The following is an 18,911-nucleotide window of genomic DNA, read 5'->3' as shown; positions in this document are numbered from 1 at the left end:
TATGGATACATACTATCTCACCCTGAAAGAATAAAATTAAGAGCTCTTAAATTAATTTAATGCCTTAACTTGATTCAAATGCACCAATAACAATAAATACAGAACATACAACAAGGCCACAGCTTTGATATTTTGGATTTGCATAATTGACCTGTGTTCCACCATGCTTTCTTGCAATCATTAAAGGAGCGAGATAAAACTGAAGGATCATTAAAACACAGGTCAATACATTTCTCATTTCAAACCGACAATTCTTCGTCGACATACCTGAAGGAAGCTTTTGTCATTTAAATGAAAAGAAACAGAAAGTGCACCGATCAATAATTAATTTAAAGCCTCTTTTTTGACCAATAGCAACAGATGATAATGTTTTTCTGTGAATGAGATACAGAGACATTCGTGTTTATTGATGATGGGCATTCTGAAGTGCACTAAGCACTCAAAGCACGTCTCAGATTGGCCTCTTTGAATGATTCTCTGTTTGACACAGATGGTGGATTATCAACAGTTTAGAAAATGTCTTTAAGCAATAAATCGCACTGACATTTATTACTTGTCCTCTTAATCTGCGACAAGCTGCTCATATAAAGAGTGCAATTAAAAGAAACTGCTCCTTCTCACACCTCTTTGATAACAGAGTTAATCTACTCAGGAGGGACTGAGATTGGTGACACCGGCTTTTCCATGCTGGGTTTCCCCTGCTGTGTGTTTGTTTTTTTATTTGGGTCCTGGAGCGAATAGCCATTCAAAGCCACTTCACCTCTACCCATTCAGAGTGAGACAGTCCACTTTTGCCAAATGGAATGTAAGCACCAGCCATGTTTCTCCCCGCCAATGCTTTTTAGCACTCTGATCTCACCACTTGTGGGCTGTCTGCCCACTCATCAAATTATAGGCTCCAAATACGGCAGGCTTCCCACGTACGTCACATAATGCCTGACACATTGAACAAAGCTCAAGAACCAATCATTCCATTTACTTCACTTAGACAAATGTCACTGAAAATTGATTGGCCTTGCTAATGAGGAAACTGGATCAATGGAATAATTATAATGGGGAAAAACATTTGACAATAGCACAAACTGTGTTATTGGGAATTCATAAAGAGTAAGTATGCCACCAGTTTAGAATAGTGCCTGAGACTGGAACCAAACGCACACTGCTTTCCACTTTATACCACTTTCACTGTGCTTCATCAGAGAACAGGTTTGCAATATTTGCTTTCATATTACATAAAATTGCTCATGAACCATGCTGTGACAAAAGATAAAACATCATTTTGGTAAAAGTGGCATTTCAGCATAAAAGGGGTTAGATTACATGCATATACTGTACCAAACTGTATACAGAGGAAAAGATAACATGTTTCTAATTTGCATGATGCAGATCACCTGATGCACTGGTGACACAATAATAATAATAATATCAGTTTTTTTCTAATGAGGTGTCTGTGTCCTCAGCAATGTTTACATGAAGAGAGAATGTCAGGATTACTGTGCAATTCTATTTTGAACGGAAAGTGAAAACAGGGAAAAAAATGGCACTGCAGGCAGCTGGAAAACGCAGACAAAATGGCCTGTCAGCTCTGCAGCAAATTCCAGTTTTATATCACAACAAACACTAGCTTTAGCCGCAACGGGTAAAATACTACTCCATCATTCTTAAAATAAGCTAACTACAGATTTTAAGGGATCTTCTGACTATCAAGGGAATTGGAACATGGTACTGCTCAAATTTTTTTGACCATCTATTTTACAATTTGAAATTCGGAGCCCACACAGTGTCTGCTAAGCTTTATGAAATTAAAACCATTAACCAATTCAAAAGATCAATAAACACCAATCTTATGTAATTTACCCTTTACATAAGATAACGTTTCCTCAGTAGAAGATACTGGGGTGAAGTCAAGGTCGTCCAAGGTTGGAAACAACTCTTTTTCAGACACTGCGTTGTGTGCAGGTGTGGCAGGCTCAGGTATGAAACTGGCTTTGTTTACTGAGGAGAGGCAGCTGGACAAGAGTCCGACTCAGACACTCACGCACAAGCATCCAGGCACACACTCTCAAAGCCATATATTTTCATCAGTGGCTATCTGATCAGTTATGCAGGATGAGACTGGGCAGAGTGAGCCCACAGCTGCATTAGTATCACCGATCATATCACTGTGCCTCAGACCTTCCCACTATTAATATTCACACAATCTATCTAGAACAATAGGCCTTTCTTGGACTCCTTTTTTTTCCACTGGCCACTAATTGGATGTAATTACTCATCTACAAAACAAATGAGCGTGCTGAGGTTGCCTTGGAGACTAGATCAGGGGACCCAGCAGTGCGAATCGTTCGCAGGGCTTCATTTATACTGGTAATTATCTACCCTACCCCCACCCTCTTTCCCTTCTGCCCTCAGTGACCAAAGCTGGCTGTGAGGCGATGGAGAGGGGAGTGTCTTGCAGTCATCTGTTACTGACATCATCGGGGTGGCTCTCTTTAAGTGGATAAATGCCCTGCTCCCGTTCCCACTTTGCCAGGTGACTGCCTTTAAGGAGGAATCACAAACCTTGAAAGTACTGCTCCTCTTTTTCTCACGAGTTGGAAAATAAAACTAATCATGCTGATGATAAAATATAGCGTCATGCTCTCTGGCCTGTCGGGACTTAAGAATGTGAAAAATATTTTCATAAGTTTTCAAGTTTGTGATTATCCTCATTTTAAATCCCAAAGAAACTCAACATATTATCACACACACAGTCTAAGGCACAATCCGTGATTGAAATGTTACAAAAACAGCAGCCTCGCCAGCATTAAAAACTCTGCTGGAACCTGGAACTTAACAATAAAACCAGTGTTTGTTATATTGCTTGATGCTGTTGAAGGGTTGTAATATCAGTTTGCAAACACAACACATATAAATACTCTTATTTTGAATTCTGATCATCAACGCAATATTGACTTTTCATCTGTAAGTTGACTCTTTGAATATATATAAATGTACCTGTTATGTCTACAGTTGACAAAGAGGGAATGCTGGGAATTGGGGAATCTAAAAATCTATTACCTAAAGTTATTCTCATTTTTGCAAGGAATAATTTTTCATGCAGTCACTGCTCTCTTTCCCTCGCGGCGCCAGCGAGATTCCTCGGTGGCCATCAAACCACATCACTCTACAGAAGACGTCAATAAACCTGACATGCTGCTTCTCAAATTAGCTTTGAATTTTAGAGCTACCATAATTAGCTTTTCCATTTTCACCAATGTCATTTAAAAATAGCGTGAAAGAAACTAACAGCTCTTTTGCTGTCTAGCCTTGCTTTCACTTTCCATTTGAAATAATCTTTTCTGAATGAATGGCTGAGTAATTAACAGCACTAGACACCCTTTTCAGAGAGCACAGACATTTCATAAATAATACATATTTAATGTCTTGTCATTTTGTGTTCAGAGAAGCTTGGCTAATTAATTTTAACAGATGATTTCTTCTTGCATTTACTCACCCATACTCAGGCCTCTGTTTTTTTCCCCTGTTACTTTTCATTTTTTGCCTGCTTTTCCCTTTTCTTGCTTTTCTTCCCACTAATGGACAAAATCAACAGAGCTACTGATTTATATTTACCTTCAACCTTGGTTGGGGAATGATGGTGGAATGTTATGGAGGAAGAGGATGTGTGAAGACTGACTCATGGCTAAAACAATATGCAACAGTGTAGTAAATCAGTGCACACTCATTTGAATTTAATGCAGATTTTAGCTGTGTGGGATCTGGCCTGGTTGGGACTGAGAAAGGGCACTCAGTTATCTACAGTCGGCACAGATTATCCTATCGTGAGCAGGCTCAGAGCTGACAGGCCTGGCCTTTTGGCTGAACACATTTTTTTTAAAAACATGTCTGGTCAGGCTTACGTAGTCTGAAGAAATCAAAGACTCACTATGACTGAAATCAGAGACTGATAGTAGCTACATATAATGGTCATTTAGATACAGACTGAAGGAAAACATGAATTAACTGGATGATGAATTAGGTTGCTCACTAGTAGATAGTGTATGCTAAAGGACTGCCAAAACAAAACTGAATTTGGAGGCATTTATCTCATAAAACTTTAAAATCACATGTATCGAAATAGGTATGCAGGAAACTATGCAATTAATTGTGAAAAAAGTCACATTAAGAAAATACAATGTCTGTAATAATGTCAAAATAAATGTGTGATGCAAATGATACAGAAAATCTGATTAGGACGGATACAACCCATACTGTATTTTCTTACTGAATCTACAAGCCTGAAGACAAAATACCTTACTCCCATTAAGCCATCAGTAAGTTTTTCTTTGGAGAGTGTGTTATGTATGCAGCCCCTGGAGGGCAGAGTGGTGATGTCCCTAAAGGCCTGTGCCTGTAACCTCAGAGCATCTGCTACCCACAGCTGTGAGAGCCACGGCGTCGTGGTGGAGGCGCAAAGGGACACTTTGCCCTCCCCGATGTGTCACATCTTTCCCTGGGCCTTGAACAAAAACCCAAGCAGGATGGGCTTGGCATGCCTGCTCATGTTATTTTGCACCAAATACATGTAAAGCGCCTCTGGCCTCAGAGCTGAGCTCTGCAGATTAGCATCTGGGACAAATGGACCTGAGCTCACGAGCCAGATTGATTAAGACCAGCGCACACAGCCAATCCTGGTCTCCTCTCGGGCACTGCTGAAGATCACAGAGCTCGTTGGGAGGAAATTGATAATGATCTTAATTTGGAAATGTCTGTCAAATGAGTTTCCTTCTTTTCATTGGTGAGGAAAAAAAGAGGTGGGACAAGGAGTGAGATGAGTAATGGAGAGAAAAGAACAAAGAGCTTCGAATGAAAATGTGAAGACCACCCTGAGTCCCCATAAAACTGGCAGACACCTCTACAATGCATACTGCAGTCCAATTTCAGCACAACACCGACCACAGTCGACTCTATTTCAGTTTTGAACACCTGAGTCTAGTCAGACATACTGTACATAGCAAGTACCCAGACCTCTAAAAGCAGCTGAATGAGGCTTTGTGTACGCTGCAGGTAGAGCCGAGATCTGAGACTGACATTTGAGCTTCCCAGAAAGCTCAGAGGGACTCAGGAAAACACTCAACCAGAGTAGACTGGGACCTGTGAAGTTCCCTGGACTGTCAGACCCATCTGCATCACTTGCATTTTTCTCTGTTTGTATCTGACAATGCTATAGCACAGGAGATTTCATATAAGTCTACTTTAAAGTGAAGAAAACTGAATGATAACTAGCTGTCTTTTAAAAAACAATTCAATCTGTTTCATTCGCTGGTCTTCTGAATGACTTTTCAGTAGGCATGTCAATAAGAAAGTTGTTGTTGACATAAACGCCTAATATTAGCATTCAGTTCAGGTATCATCTACCTGTCAATATCAGTTAGAGTGGCAACTCTGGCTCATTTATGCAGGTTCATCCTTCATATCAACAGCAGAAGTGGATTATACTTGTCCAAAATGCAGCCCAGGTGCTGGTGCATGCATTAGTCATCTCCAAATTAGCAATTTCCTCCTTGCTGCTTTACTATGCAGATGTTCAGCCCCTCCAACTGATACAATGTGGCTACCCTTTGCATACTCCAGTGGCACCCTGTCGCACTTAAAATCAGGTTCAAATGTGTGGCACCAGCTGACAAAGCCGAGTATGGGCCAGCACCTCTCTACCTCCAGGCGATGGTAAACTGTGCAGAAGCAGAGATCTCTCTGATCTACCTCTGGCCTGGAGCCACAGTCTCTCAACCGTACTCACAAACCTGCATCAAGGCAAGTCCTTGTTCTCTTTACTGGTGCAACGGGCTCCTGGTAGAGATCAGGGTAGTAAAATACCTCGCCATCTTCAAATACACACTGAAGACTCACTTCTTCAAAACGTATCTGGACTGACACCAGCTCGGATTCAACTTTTACTAAATAAAATATGTTGCCTTGGCTGTCCAAGAAGTAACCCCAAGTCAGTGTTCTGCTTTCCAACTATGATAACCGGGGCTTTTTTCCTGGCTTGAAACACTAAAAAGCTTTCAAACCCTTAACCTGTATTCTTTTCCAGTCAGGACCTACTGCATATACAAATCTAAAAATAAGCAATATGATCTCCTCTGGTAGCTCAAGGAAGATTTAAACATATTTGTAGCACGTACAGCAAAGTTTGAAAGATGGTGCAGAGTCTACATCATCAGTAACTTTTCTTGTTGTGATACACCACTACGGCTGCGTCCAGGGTATAGTTTGCTGCAAGTGGAAGGCCACAGTGAGATGTCTAAAACACATCTTGTCACCGGCAGTGGTCTGCGATAAAGAGGGAATTCAGCATGCTGTATTTTGTCTGTTGAACTTTTGGAGTATGGTGAAAGTGCCCTCTGTCAGGGATGGAAAAAGTCTTCCACGCTCTCACAACACTGTATCACTGACGACCACGTCGTCTCAAAGCCCACGCAAAGGAAACATCTACAGAAAACGGTTCCCATTAAAGAAACAGAAATCTATCAAAGTGTGGTTCAAGTGTTAAAATATACATTCACTTAAGATGTATCTAAATATATTCATGTTGTGTTTTCTCCACATTTAACTTCTGTGGTGCCAATTTAGGTGACACCCCAACTCTCCCGCATCCCTCCTGCTGAGTCAAAGAAGACTAATATAATATGTGGTGCTCTATGGGAACTGTAGGTGGAGTCAAAGCACAAAGAATCCACACTTAGATCATACATATAAGGCTTCTATACAACGAAAATCCCCATCTGCACTAAAAATAAAGAACTGAGCAAAAGAAATTTAACCAGTAGAATCGCTATTCCTGGGTTGATTTTGGGCTGAGTGTGCTGCAAATCAAATTGTAAGATAGGACGGAGATGCAGCAACATCCCCAGACAATACACAGAGAGGAAGGTCAAGCCTCAACAATCTGTGTCCTCTGTTCTGTCTGTGTCTGTATAGAGAGAAGAGACCACTGAATGGATTAATCCATGTAGTATGTTATTAATGTCACCTCAAACACTTCATAAATCATCAATAAATCAGTTTTCACTTTGTCAAAAAGCCACAAACCACAGAACAAAGGACTGCACTTGTTATAGCATCGAGATGCATTGGTGAAGCGTTTTCTCTGGAGAATAGAGTAGTTAATAAATCCTAACAATAAAACAGGGCACAGCTGATTTAGGTGACAACCTACAGATATTTTATGATTCAAAATCACATTCATATTACAGACTTGCTTGCTTGTTATTGTGATCATATTCTTGGTCTGCAGACACATTCTGCCATTTACTTATGATTCCTTCAAATTGCCTCATGGCTGTTTAAGTACTCTAAAACAGGCCCATGATGTCACTGTTTACCACTCTAACCCCCCCAGTCCCTCGACCTCCCCTCCCCCCTCTATTCATAGTCATTTGCTTGTCTCCCTTCCATTTGCAGCTGTCAGAATTAAACTGTACATAATGGTTGCCATCACGTCTCTTGCTTCCTGGCTGCTGCTAACCCCAAATCAACATTCCTGCTTCTTAGTGATGTTCATTGCAATTGTTGGGTAAATTGTTTGTTTTGAAAGTGCAAAATCAAATAGCCCGATGTGAAAGAAAGAGCATCTGATTGGCTTCCAGTGTTCCCTCCGTTGATTTGAATTAAGTGCAAATGAGGACAGGTGGGTGAATTTGTCTGCCTGTATGTGTGTGCTCATACAGGTAGCATTGCCTACACTACAGCTGCTCGTTCTGGAGCTGTGTGCGCGCTCATGTGCAAGTCTGTGCATCCTTTGGTATCACAGCACATGACATTAAACAGGCATTGTCTACTGACTTAATATCTGTGAATGACTGCACAAACCAGACAACATCTGAGTTACAATTAGAACAAGTTTTCACCAACAAGCTTCTAATAATATGCCTGATTAGGAAAGACACTCTTCCCTAAAGCCTGGAGGCTGTGTGTTCAGTCGGGGGAACAATTATTGACAGCTATTGAATGATCTACAGTTGTAAGGGTGGAAAAAGCAGGATGTCTAAATGAAGCCAACAAGTCGATCAATGCTGTGTTTAAGACTTGCATCCTGCTTTTGGAACACATCTCTTGGCAGATGTTTGTCCGTATGTGAATACGATGTGTATTGTAATAATGCTTTCATGGAATATGTGTATTATAAGTTCATGTCTTCAGGCATCTTACTTGCTAACACAGAGGCACTGACTAATCTTTCAATTTGAAACGTTTGTATTTACTCATATACTGCTGCATTTGAGTGCGACACACACTTAGGTTTTAACTGGAGTAGCAACAACATGGCAAACAATGATTAGTAATCAGTCCAAAGTTCTGAAATGAACAGGTCATACCAGATAAATAGAAAAGTGCATGAATAAATAAAGAGGATTAGTAGAAAACAAGAAAACTACTACTGCCATTTACTAATTGCTTTCAAATTACTACTATTTTAAGTAACCCACCTTTATGCTTAAACACTGAGAAACCTGACATTTTACTATAATTAGGCTGGTTTACCATGGATAGTGATCATAATATACTATATCAAATGACAAAGACAACACATTTCTTATAAAAGCAACTGGCAGTGAAATGTTTAGACAGTGTAAACGTATTTCCTGGTCCAAAATTTTTACTAAATACTGAAATGGTTGATGCAAGTTGAATTTAAGGGAAATAGCTTAAATCACTGTAACCTACATTTCATTAGATTCTTGCATCTTATTCACAATCAATGAGGCATAGTGTATGTGACCATATCTTGTCAATGTCAAGAAAAACCTTCATGTAAAGATGTTTTTAACGGTTCCAAAGTTGATTCCAAATTTTTGCTCCAAAAACTTCTATGTGGGAAGACTTTTACTGTCAACAATGTAAACTGGGCTTCATAATAATGAATAACTTGCTTGGACTCTATGAGCCCTTTGAAAAACCTGGGACTCTTGTGTTTGGGACTCATTGGTGCATGAGTTGAGACTGAGGCGTATCATGTTTTTGGGATCAGAAGGGCTGTGATGTGTTGATAAATGTTCCTACAGGGGTCTTATGTTTGGACCCCGCAGTGTAGATTATGTGTGTAATCTACACTACAGTATGCAATCACATAATTGTAAAAGTTGTGATGCCATTAGAAAGTTAGCATGCTAACATGCTAATCACAATTAGCGCATTAGCATGCTAGCAACATCAGCACAGCGGTAAGTGTGGCATCAGCACACGTTACTGCACGTTGGTAGTGTGTTTGGTGCTGAGGACTAAGGCCTTACAGTCTATGGCTAAGACCTAAAGCTAAAGCTACCTTGGTTTACATTGACTAAAGTGACTGAAGTAGTAGAAGAGAAGAAGCTGCCTTTGGTCTCTGTGAGGAGAAAGATGTCTCCCACCCAGTGTCCATCCTGAAATCTACTCGCAGCCTTTAACCGCTAGTCCTCGTCTGTTCTCCATCTTGCCCTTGCTCATGCTTCAGGTTACATCCCATGACTTGTGAATTCAAACTAACTTTTAGGTGAAAGTGCATTATTATTATTATTATTACGATTATTATTATCATCTTTTAATCACATTTGTAGAGAGTGCTTGCTTCTGGGAAATTGTTTTAGAAGGTACAGAGTTATAGGGGAAACCTAAGTCCTGTTGCATTTTTTTATATTATACTAATATCTTCTATTATTAGTGTACAAGTGGTTGAAATATTTGTGTAAACTTTTAAGTTGAACTCTAACTAGCTGTAAGGATGCAACATTATAGAAATATATTATCTGTAATTGCAGATTTTAATACGGCTACATATAAAGTCATGACTTGATTGCCTCACACAGACTGCAGCTACAAAAGATTACTCTACAGCCATGAGTGTTTCATCATATCAGACGGTGTCTCTTATATTTTATTATCCTCCTGTACATCAAGACTAACCAACAAATTCTTATCTTACAGAAACACAACCAAAGAATTTTGAAGATCTTTCCTTTGAGTTTACATGTAAGTCACCTGAATGGTTTATAATAAAATTATATGTTTTACTCCAGCAAGACGATAGATAGATAGATATGAAGCATATTTGTGGTTTCATCAAAAAATGTGACAGTTTAAAGTTATATTAATTGTTGTATATGCATTTGTGTGTCATACGGGGACCTTAAAAAGCTGAATGAGCACCATCTTGAAGGGAAAGTCATTGCAGACTGGTCTTGACAGTTTGACTGGTACATTCTGCATTCTCAGCCTGATATACGCCCTCAGTCTGAAGTATCCTTCCAAATGTTTCCAACTTCTGAAGTCTTTCAAAGTTTCTTTGTGAGTCACTGAGGGTAAAACCAACCTACAGGTACATTAGCCTGGCTGAAACAATCAAACATGGCTGTTGGGCAGACATGGCTTCTGCAAGACTCTTCGTACTGTGTTCTCAAATACAGAGTGTGTGTGTGTGTGTTCATACTGAGTGTACCAGTATGTGGGGTATAGTATGGAGCCTTTTTCTTTTAATGTTGTGGGGATTTTTTTTTTTTAACTTCATGGCTCAATGAACTGTTTATAAATGAGATATTGAGCTGCACTTTAAATCAACAGGAGTGTCTTTTCAGGCGTTTATCATGTTGGAAAGTGAAGAGTGTCCCTGGGACACTCAGTACAGTGTAGTGGCTGTATGTAAAGCTTGGTTAAGTAAGTTCCTACAGGGTTGCGTAAGAGCTGTGAACGTTTTTAAGTCAGCTGTATTTCCTAATTAAATGGCTTGATGGAAATGTTCTATAGGTTTTGTATTTTGGAAGCTGATATTAAACATGTAACAGGATCAAATTGTGGGGGGAACATCAGGTCTTTTTTTCTTAACGTCTCAGAAGCTGTTAACGTTAGTGATACAAGAATTACTTGATGCGTTTGGTTATTAAACATACGTGATTAAATGTTAACTTTATGATATTATGTTAATGACAACTAATTATTCAATGGAAATTTAATGCAATATCCACAGAGAGCAGAGTTGGTGGAAATGTTAGAAAATGACTATTACAGTTGACGCAACTCAATTTTCACAGCAATTCTCTTAAATGTGATGTATTTTAATCAAGTCTGATTTAATTCATATGCTGACTTTAAAAAAATTAGTTGAACTTATTTTCTTGGCTTTTTGTGGTTATGTTGGCTCTACTGAATTTTTAGTCTTACATATATGTTGTATGTATGAGTTCATTAAACAACAAGAAATTGCTGTACGTTACCTCAATGTTTTTGACCAAAGCCAGATCAAAGTAAGTATTTACACCGTGAGGATTGTGTATATGTAGAGATCTTGGGGACAACCTCTACTGTACAGTATGTGTGTGAGATACAAGTCAGTCTAAACTCAAATTTTTGCCGAGTGTGTGCATGGGGGCTCGGGGGACTATGTCTATGGGGAGAAGCAGAGCAGGAGAAGTTGGAGAGAGCAGCAGCCACACAGAACATGGACAGAGCGTTTACCTGGCCCTGTGCTCTGTGGGTACGCCAAGTAGCCGCCTCTTCCACGGGCCCCCCTACCTGAGCCACGCGCTGCTGCTACTGCCGCCGCCGCCACCGGTCCGTATGCTGTCGCTGGGAAGCCTGCAGGCACACACACACACACATATACACACATACATCACTTCCTGCACATGGATGAGTACACCCCAGAGCTACAGGAGAATGCTGATACCTGCACTGAGCTAGGGGATAAAACTATAGCTGTCAGAGACGGGGGCTCATGTCAGGGCGACATCTATCAGCAGACTCTTACTGAACCCACTGTGATATTCAAAACCCTGCAGACCCGCTGATCCACACACAGACACAGAAAGATAGCCATGAGCAACTAACTGAAGATTGGATTAAAATAAAAATAACTAGTGCAGCTCATCATGTTAATGATGAGCCAAATATCAGAATATTAACACCACAGAACAAAGCAATTAGTTTGTGGTTTCATGAATTAAATCATTAACCCACATTGAATGATCATATTGGAATATTTTCTGTGATATGTATTTTATATTCTTATCCTCTACAGTTTCTTTTCATAGAAATTTTTTGTCCGCCTGAAAAGGTGCAAATTCCTATTCATCTACAGAATTGTGAGTAAACTGACTTTCGCAATTCACCAAGTCCCTGATTATATTAGTGGAAGCATTTGGCTCAGGGGGGTGTTTATGTCACATGCTTTGGATGAAAGATTACAGCCACTTCTGAGCCGCATAGACAGGAGCATAATGGGTCCCCTTCCTCTGGGGACAATCCCTGCATTTTGTCCGGGAGTGCTCCCAATTACGGCGAGTTTCTAAGGAATCAGAATCATCCACTGTAACGCAAGAGGCAAAGCATAGCACATTTCTTTTTGTCAGGCTATTCAGGTAGAAGATTTACAAAGGAAAAACATTTGCCACACTCATGAGGAAGACATCTAGTGGAAGATTTGTCATTCAGAGGAGACGTGAATCGGTTAGCGCATGTGAAGACTCAACATGTCTCTTGCGCTCATTTCTTATGTTAACATTCTCATGTAAACATTTATAGTACGCCAATATTGATATTTTTGAAGCTTTAGCATTTAGAAATCCATCCAAATCATCAGTTTATGACCGTAACACCGTGCAAATGCAGTATGAATGCACTTCTTTAGAGTCTGATTATTCCAATAAATATCAGTCTAATAATCAGTCTGTAATTAAGCCAATGCTGTATCTGTGAATTGTAATTACATTGCTGGCCTTAATGAACACAGTAGCTAGAGGTGGCTGTCAGAGGCTAGTCCATGCCCAGGGCCCGGGCTCTTCTCTCAGCACAGGAATGGCATGTCATTAGTGGTGATGAGATTCCTCACTCTGGGCTCAACGCCGTCTATGCCTAATCAGCCTCCTAAAATTATCTCCACAGGAAATGCTTTCCTCACTAGCATAAAAAAAAAGATCTCAAAATTTCCTCAACTGGAGTTTTTCTTGATTTCTTTTTCAGCTGAATGTGTGTGCATGTGTGCTTTTCCTCTATGTTTTGGCCATATTCTGGAGACTGTGGTTTAGACATTACAAAATGGCACAGGACACCTTAGAGGATTATTTTTTTGAACGCTGTGGAGGTGAGAGGAGCACTAGCGGGTGACCTATTTTCCGAGCCAGCCTTGTACTGCTATTCCACGAAGAGGGGCTCGCACAAAAGACTGATGAGAGGGGAGGAAGGGGGAGGAGGTGAGAGGGCAGGGTCAGATGAGCCGCAGCCAAAGAGAAAAACACATGGCTTTTCATCAGCCGGCTGAGAAGGAGGTAATTCACAACTCTGTCGACACAATATGACCATGAATGTGCGTGTTGGGTGTGAGCTGCCATCATGCTGTGACTGGCAGGCAGGTGAATAAAAGAAAGAAATACCACTTTCCCCCCAACTATCTAACAGCTCAGGATAGAATAAGGGACTAAGGCGGCATGGCGACAGGGGAAAAAGACGACGAAAAGGCAACTGAAATCAGTCGCATTTATCCCACTGCAGCCGCACCACACCGGGAACTGATTCCAACAGCTCAAATGATATTCTCCGCCTCTTTTCACAAAAACACAAATCAGCTCTGATACTATGCTAATGATGGCCATGCACCCTTGCATTTCCACTTACAGTGTCCCCATGGTTGCTGTGCGGAACAGCGTTTCATGCAGCACTCTCCACCTCTTTTTCCCTCTCTCTTTCTCTCTCTCCTTTCCTAAGTTCTGAATCTATCTTCCCCTCGCTGCCATTGTCATGACACCCCCAATAGACCCACTGGCTTGGAAGTTAGTTGCGGGCAAAGTTGTGGTGAGAGATTAACTTTGCAGGATTAGGTGGGTTAATTAATAGATGGCTGCTGCTCATTGTTTTGTGCTCACGCTGTAAGAAGCCACCCAAGAGAAGCGCTGCAGCATTAAATCAATTTCATGGCCCTTTTATTACTGAGGAGATAAAGCCAATATTTAGCTTTCAATTCTTCACAATTATTGGGCCCCTGCTTTGCCACTTGAGTGGCTGCGCTTGGCTGGGGACAAGGACACATCTGTTTATGAGCTGTGGAGGCCCGGGGGCCTTGGTGTCCGGACTCCGGGGAACTGTCCTCAGCTTTCTCTCCTCAAGCCTGTAGCACAGACATTCTGCCTTCTTCAGGAGCACACAGAGAGGAAGAAAGATTAGACCTAAACAAAGATGAGGACTGTCAAAACGACATTTTACCCTCTCTGTGAGCAAAGGAATTACATTTTCTCTACACATAGATTCAAAATTGGTAGCATTGGTAGCAACTATCTATTTTCTCTAAAAAAATAGCCTTGACTGACTTTGTATTCTTTACCATTAAAGCTTTGCCATTAACTGTTTTTTTTCCTAACAGTCCAACTTCACTGTTTACAAATACTGACCAACATCCAGATGGTGATGCAACTGTAACCCAACCCTCTATGTATCCATATCCTTCTCTACCTGAAATAAACTTCCAGCTAAATTAGCCAAACAGACTGGCATCTCCACTTCGTTGGCATTGCGAGTTCTGTGCTAAAGGAGCACAGTGTGCATCCAGAGCACATAAAGCTCTACTTTCACAACATAGCATAGCACATTCTGGCGCTCTGTGGCTGTAAAGTGGCATTTTTGTTAGGTGAGCGCCGGTTCTTTTCTACCTGCACCTGTATTTTGTGAATCTCTGTGAACTTGACTGTACTGAAGTAGGAGGAGAGGCACAGTTGGGGCAGCGTCATAGTGATCAAACAGCACAGTGCAATTTATGTGTCAAGGTTTCAGAGGATTTTTTGCTTGCACCAACTGCCTTGCGTGGACAGGGTCAAAAACTTTGTTTTCTCTATTACAGAACAGTCAAAGCACTTTCCCAAATGTCCTGCTGCTTTTGAAGTAGAGAAAATAAGGTTATGCGATTGGTCAAATTTATCCTAGCCACCATCATGACCACTGATGACGTATTTCTCCCAATGTGACCATGTTTTCAAGGTGCTCTGCGGTTGCTTTGCATCATTTTAACAACAAAATGATCAAATTTTGGTCACTGTGCCCTCACATACCCATGCTGTGTACTTCATCTTGTATAGATGTTCAACACTGGACAGAAGAAAGGTGATAATGCTTGGTCACCTGAAGCACAGTGACCGCTACAAATTGACCTGTATCCTTTATGATTTTGTTGAAGAGTATAATTTTAACTTGAGCCAATAAATCTCTAAAACTCTTGAAATTATGTCTCTCTTTTTTCTTCCTGAAGCACTATTTCTGATACATTTATGCAGATCTTTTTTTGCATGCTGGCTTTTCTGGCCATAGACTCACTTTCTGATCCTATTACTCAGGAAACGTCACAATGAAAAGTTGTTGCATTATGCATCAATAAGGTCCTATTTACGTCCTACCACTCTGACAACAGCTTGACTGATGTTAATGTAATCCGTACTGTTCTTTGGCCCCAAACTGCCAGCAGCAGCTCCCCCGTCATTGACAAAGGAGCTCCATCAGTCATAGAGTACTCCACTCATTTCTGCTATAAGAAGACTGTCAACCATCTAATGCACAGGAGGAGCCCTGGGACAGATGAGGCACTGTGGATGCCCGATGGATGAAGTAGGCTATGCCCATATTTTAATATCTCTTTGAAACTGAAAATTAATAGCACAACACTAAAATTCAATTTTCTTCTGAGATCAAAGCGTCAAAGTTTTTGTTTACCAAGACTTCAAGACTAAAAATTAAAAAAAGCAAATGAGAAGGACATTCAGATGTGTAACATTTAGTACTGGAGTGCAGTTAGCCAGGGTTAGCTTGCTGGCTAACAGTTTTCATGGCTTGTGAACAAGCCTTTCAGCCTGCAGCCAGTCGATTTTGGGGGCAGACAGAAGGAGTGAGACAGATGAACAGTACAGAGCGGATGAACAGAGGCGGACAGCAGCCACATCAGTGGAAGAGGAAGACAAAGGGAAGGAAGGACACAAAGAACGAGAAATTGAGGGTGAAATAAGGCCAGGACATGAGTGTCTAAATCACTGTCATGGAATTCTGTGTTGTAGTGTACTGTTACAAAGGAAAATATTTTTGGAAAAACAAAACAAGTGCTAGAAAAATTATCTAAATGCCTTGCATTATATAAATGCAGAAACACTCCAACGGTAAAATGTTCAGTTTCCTACACTCTTGCATTAACTATTGAAGTACTGGTAAAGTGCAGAAATAACATTAGAAGATGAATGAATGGATTAGGAGATGACTGAAAATGTACAGTATCTGGGCAGATAAGTTTTGTTTCTTTTTACCTTGAATATCAAACCAAAATGTTTTTTAATGCTAGACTGTTGATTCGTCTGGATTATTCAATGCTAGAATTCAATTTTATTTATCCACTTTTCCATTAAAACCCGGCTGATCTGACTGCACACAGATAAATGGAAACCAAACAGAAAGTAGAAATGCACTGAAATTTTAAAACAGTTCTGTCGCTTTGTCTTAAAAAAAACAACAATATTCTATGATTTTTCTGTTTTGCATTTGCATCATAAGAGTGTTGATGAATGATTAATATAGGTTTCACTGAGCAACAGTTTTGCAAATTAGAACACCAAAGGCATCGTGGCACTGATGCTCAGTACCTTAGAGCCGCTATGCATCCGCAGTGCACGTGTTGTGTGGCCCTGTTAATCCTGGAGCTAAACTAGAGCTAGAGCTCTTAGATTAAGGTACAAGGTAATTGAGTAGTTCATATATATTTTAACAAATGTTGTTACATGGATGAACCAACAAAAAGATCTGAGCAAATTCAAAGTAAAAAGAAATCTAAAAATCGTACAGGAGGTGCATGTTTTTTCCTGTCACTCTATGACAGTAAGAAGGACAAGCCAGCGGAAATAAGTCTATTGATAAGTCATAGCCGAGGCAGTGAAGCACACTGCCACCTTCTCACAGGAGGAGGGAGGCATTCTGTCAGAGATGGAAAACTGACTCCACGTCACACTTTGCTTCATCAATAACCTTTGACAAGATATAAAGAAACACATAGAGACAAATAAACAAAACAAAGGGAAAAAATATATATATATCAAAGTTAGAAAAGAGACAGCCACCTAGCAAGACATCTTTTCATCTCCAGACTGACAAGTGTCCCATTGTTGTCATCCTTCAGCGCTACTTTGTTGTTGTTGAAAGCATCTCTGGGTTGTTGTTATCAAAGGCATACATCACAGAGCTGGAGAGAGCCAGGTGGCTTTCATATGAACTGCTGCACACATGCTCATGTCTCACCTCTCCTCTGATCAGAGGAGACCTACAGTACACACAGAGGTTTCCCCCTCATATAAAATACAGAGACTGGTGTCTGGGAGGGAGCCAGAGAGAGAGAAAGAGCATTTACATGCACACCAATAATTCAATTATATCCAGACTAATGCAATACGCATATTATTGCAACTCTCATGTAAACACCTTAACCGGGTTATCTTACTCACATTAAGGTCCTAATCAGAGTAAGCATAACTTGATTAACAGATCTGGGTTGCCTGTCAATCATTCAAATTAATCTTGCCATGTGTGTGTCTGGTTTCTTTCAGGGTTTGGATTCTGCACACGTGCCACAAAGGTCACACGATGAACAGGATGCAGAGCGTTTGGAGCAAAATTAGAGTAGAGGTGATGGTAAACTTAAAAAAAACAACAAAGCTAAAATGGCAACACAACTTCATCTATAAATTCACCCACAACTGTATTTTATTCCTGTGTTCTATTAGCCTGTACCAACACATGTCCCTGTGTGCATCAACCTGACTGCTGCTTCACTTTGACTTTACGACACCGTTAAAGGAACACTCTGCTGATTTTACACAGAAGTTCAATTTAATCATCTGGCCTGGTGATGTCATCAGGGTTATCGCAGGTTGAGCTTGGACACTGCAGATTTTTAATAGAACAGAAAAAAACAACTACACAATATTGAGGCCACAGCTCCACTTCATTTAGATATCCCAGATTCATAAGATTCAGTTGCTGAGAAATGGGTTGGCGTGAGCAGCTGTTATGCTAACCAACATGCCAACCCATTTCTCAGCAACAGTATCTCAACTAGTCAACTGCATTTAGTGTTTTTCCACAACAGCTGACCACATGACATGGTGTATCACCTCATGCTATGAGCCAGGCTATGGTTTACCATTTGAAAGCTTTTGCCTTGAAAAACAAGAATCCCTGTGGTATATATGTTGTTATAGTGTTGGGAGCGCTCTAAATACAGCAATAGATTGACTCTATAGGTCTATACAGCATGATATAGATAAGACTGGTCAGTTTTGGGTTGCTCACTGATACAAGCGTACATGACTTCATTACAGTGTGTGTACGTGTTTTGTTTCTGTGTGTGTCCCTTTGCCTAAGCTGTGGCTCTCTTTTTGCCAAAGGTAATGGTTTCTGTATGTAATGAAGCCATTTGGCACACTGATCCTTTGCCATTAAGACTTTGTGGCTTCTGATTGGAGGGAGAAAAAGCAATTTACAGAAGTAGACTGATCCCAGAGCTCAGCAAAGCCTGGCTTTATGGTAGTAATTGCACACGAATCTTATACCTTTGAACAAAATGATGAGGCCAGGAAGGGGATATGTTTGGTAAAATTTCAACTGGGTGACCTTTCACAAGCACACAGGACAAAAACCCACCATGCTGCGGGAGGACTGCTCTGTCTCTTTAAATGACGTCATCATGTGCTAAGACTAGTTTGACACACCAAGTCACATCATATAATCCACTATAACCATAACGGCTCAAAAAGGCTGGATAGAAATGTATAAATAACAGAGTATTTTGAATTCATATGCCAAACCAAACATGCATCTGTCTACTATGGAGAGCAGTGTGTCTTTCAGAGCTGTTATTATGATGGCAAACATATAATGTGATTTGT

The 18,911-nt window shown here is 40.5% G+C and overlaps 1 protein-coding gene across 7 annotated transcripts in view; it reads right to left on the bottom strand.

Moving 5' to 3' along the window:
* Positions 1-18,911, bottom strand: part of LOC139213451 (RNA-binding protein Musashi homolog 2) — a 226,279-nt gene that overhangs the window by 13,293 nt on the left and 194,075 nt on the right. For 4 of the 7 annotated variants that reach the window (XM_070844146.1, XM_070844145.1, XM_070844147.1 and 1 more), the window contains exon 11: positions 11,470-11,589. The exons of 1 other annotated variant lie outside the window; for it this stretch is intronic. In XM_070844146.1, coding sequence (XP_070700247.1) covers positions 11,470-11,589 — 120 coding nt within the window. The remainder of the gene's footprint in view (positions 1-11,469; positions 11,590-18,911) is intronic. 2 more of the 7 variants (XM_070844149.1, XM_070844151.1) reach the window with 1 other exon arrangement.

The sequence above is a fragment of the Pempheris klunzingeri genome, chromosome 14 (genome assembly GCF_042242105.1).
Source record: "Pempheris klunzingeri isolate RE-2024b chromosome 14, fPemKlu1.hap1, whole genome shotgun sequence".
Classification (NCBI taxonomy): Eukaryota; Metazoa; Chordata; class Actinopteri; order Acropomatiformes; family Pempheridae; genus Pempheris; species Pempheris klunzingeri.
This window is presented reverse-complemented; position numbering and strand designations above follow the sequence as displayed.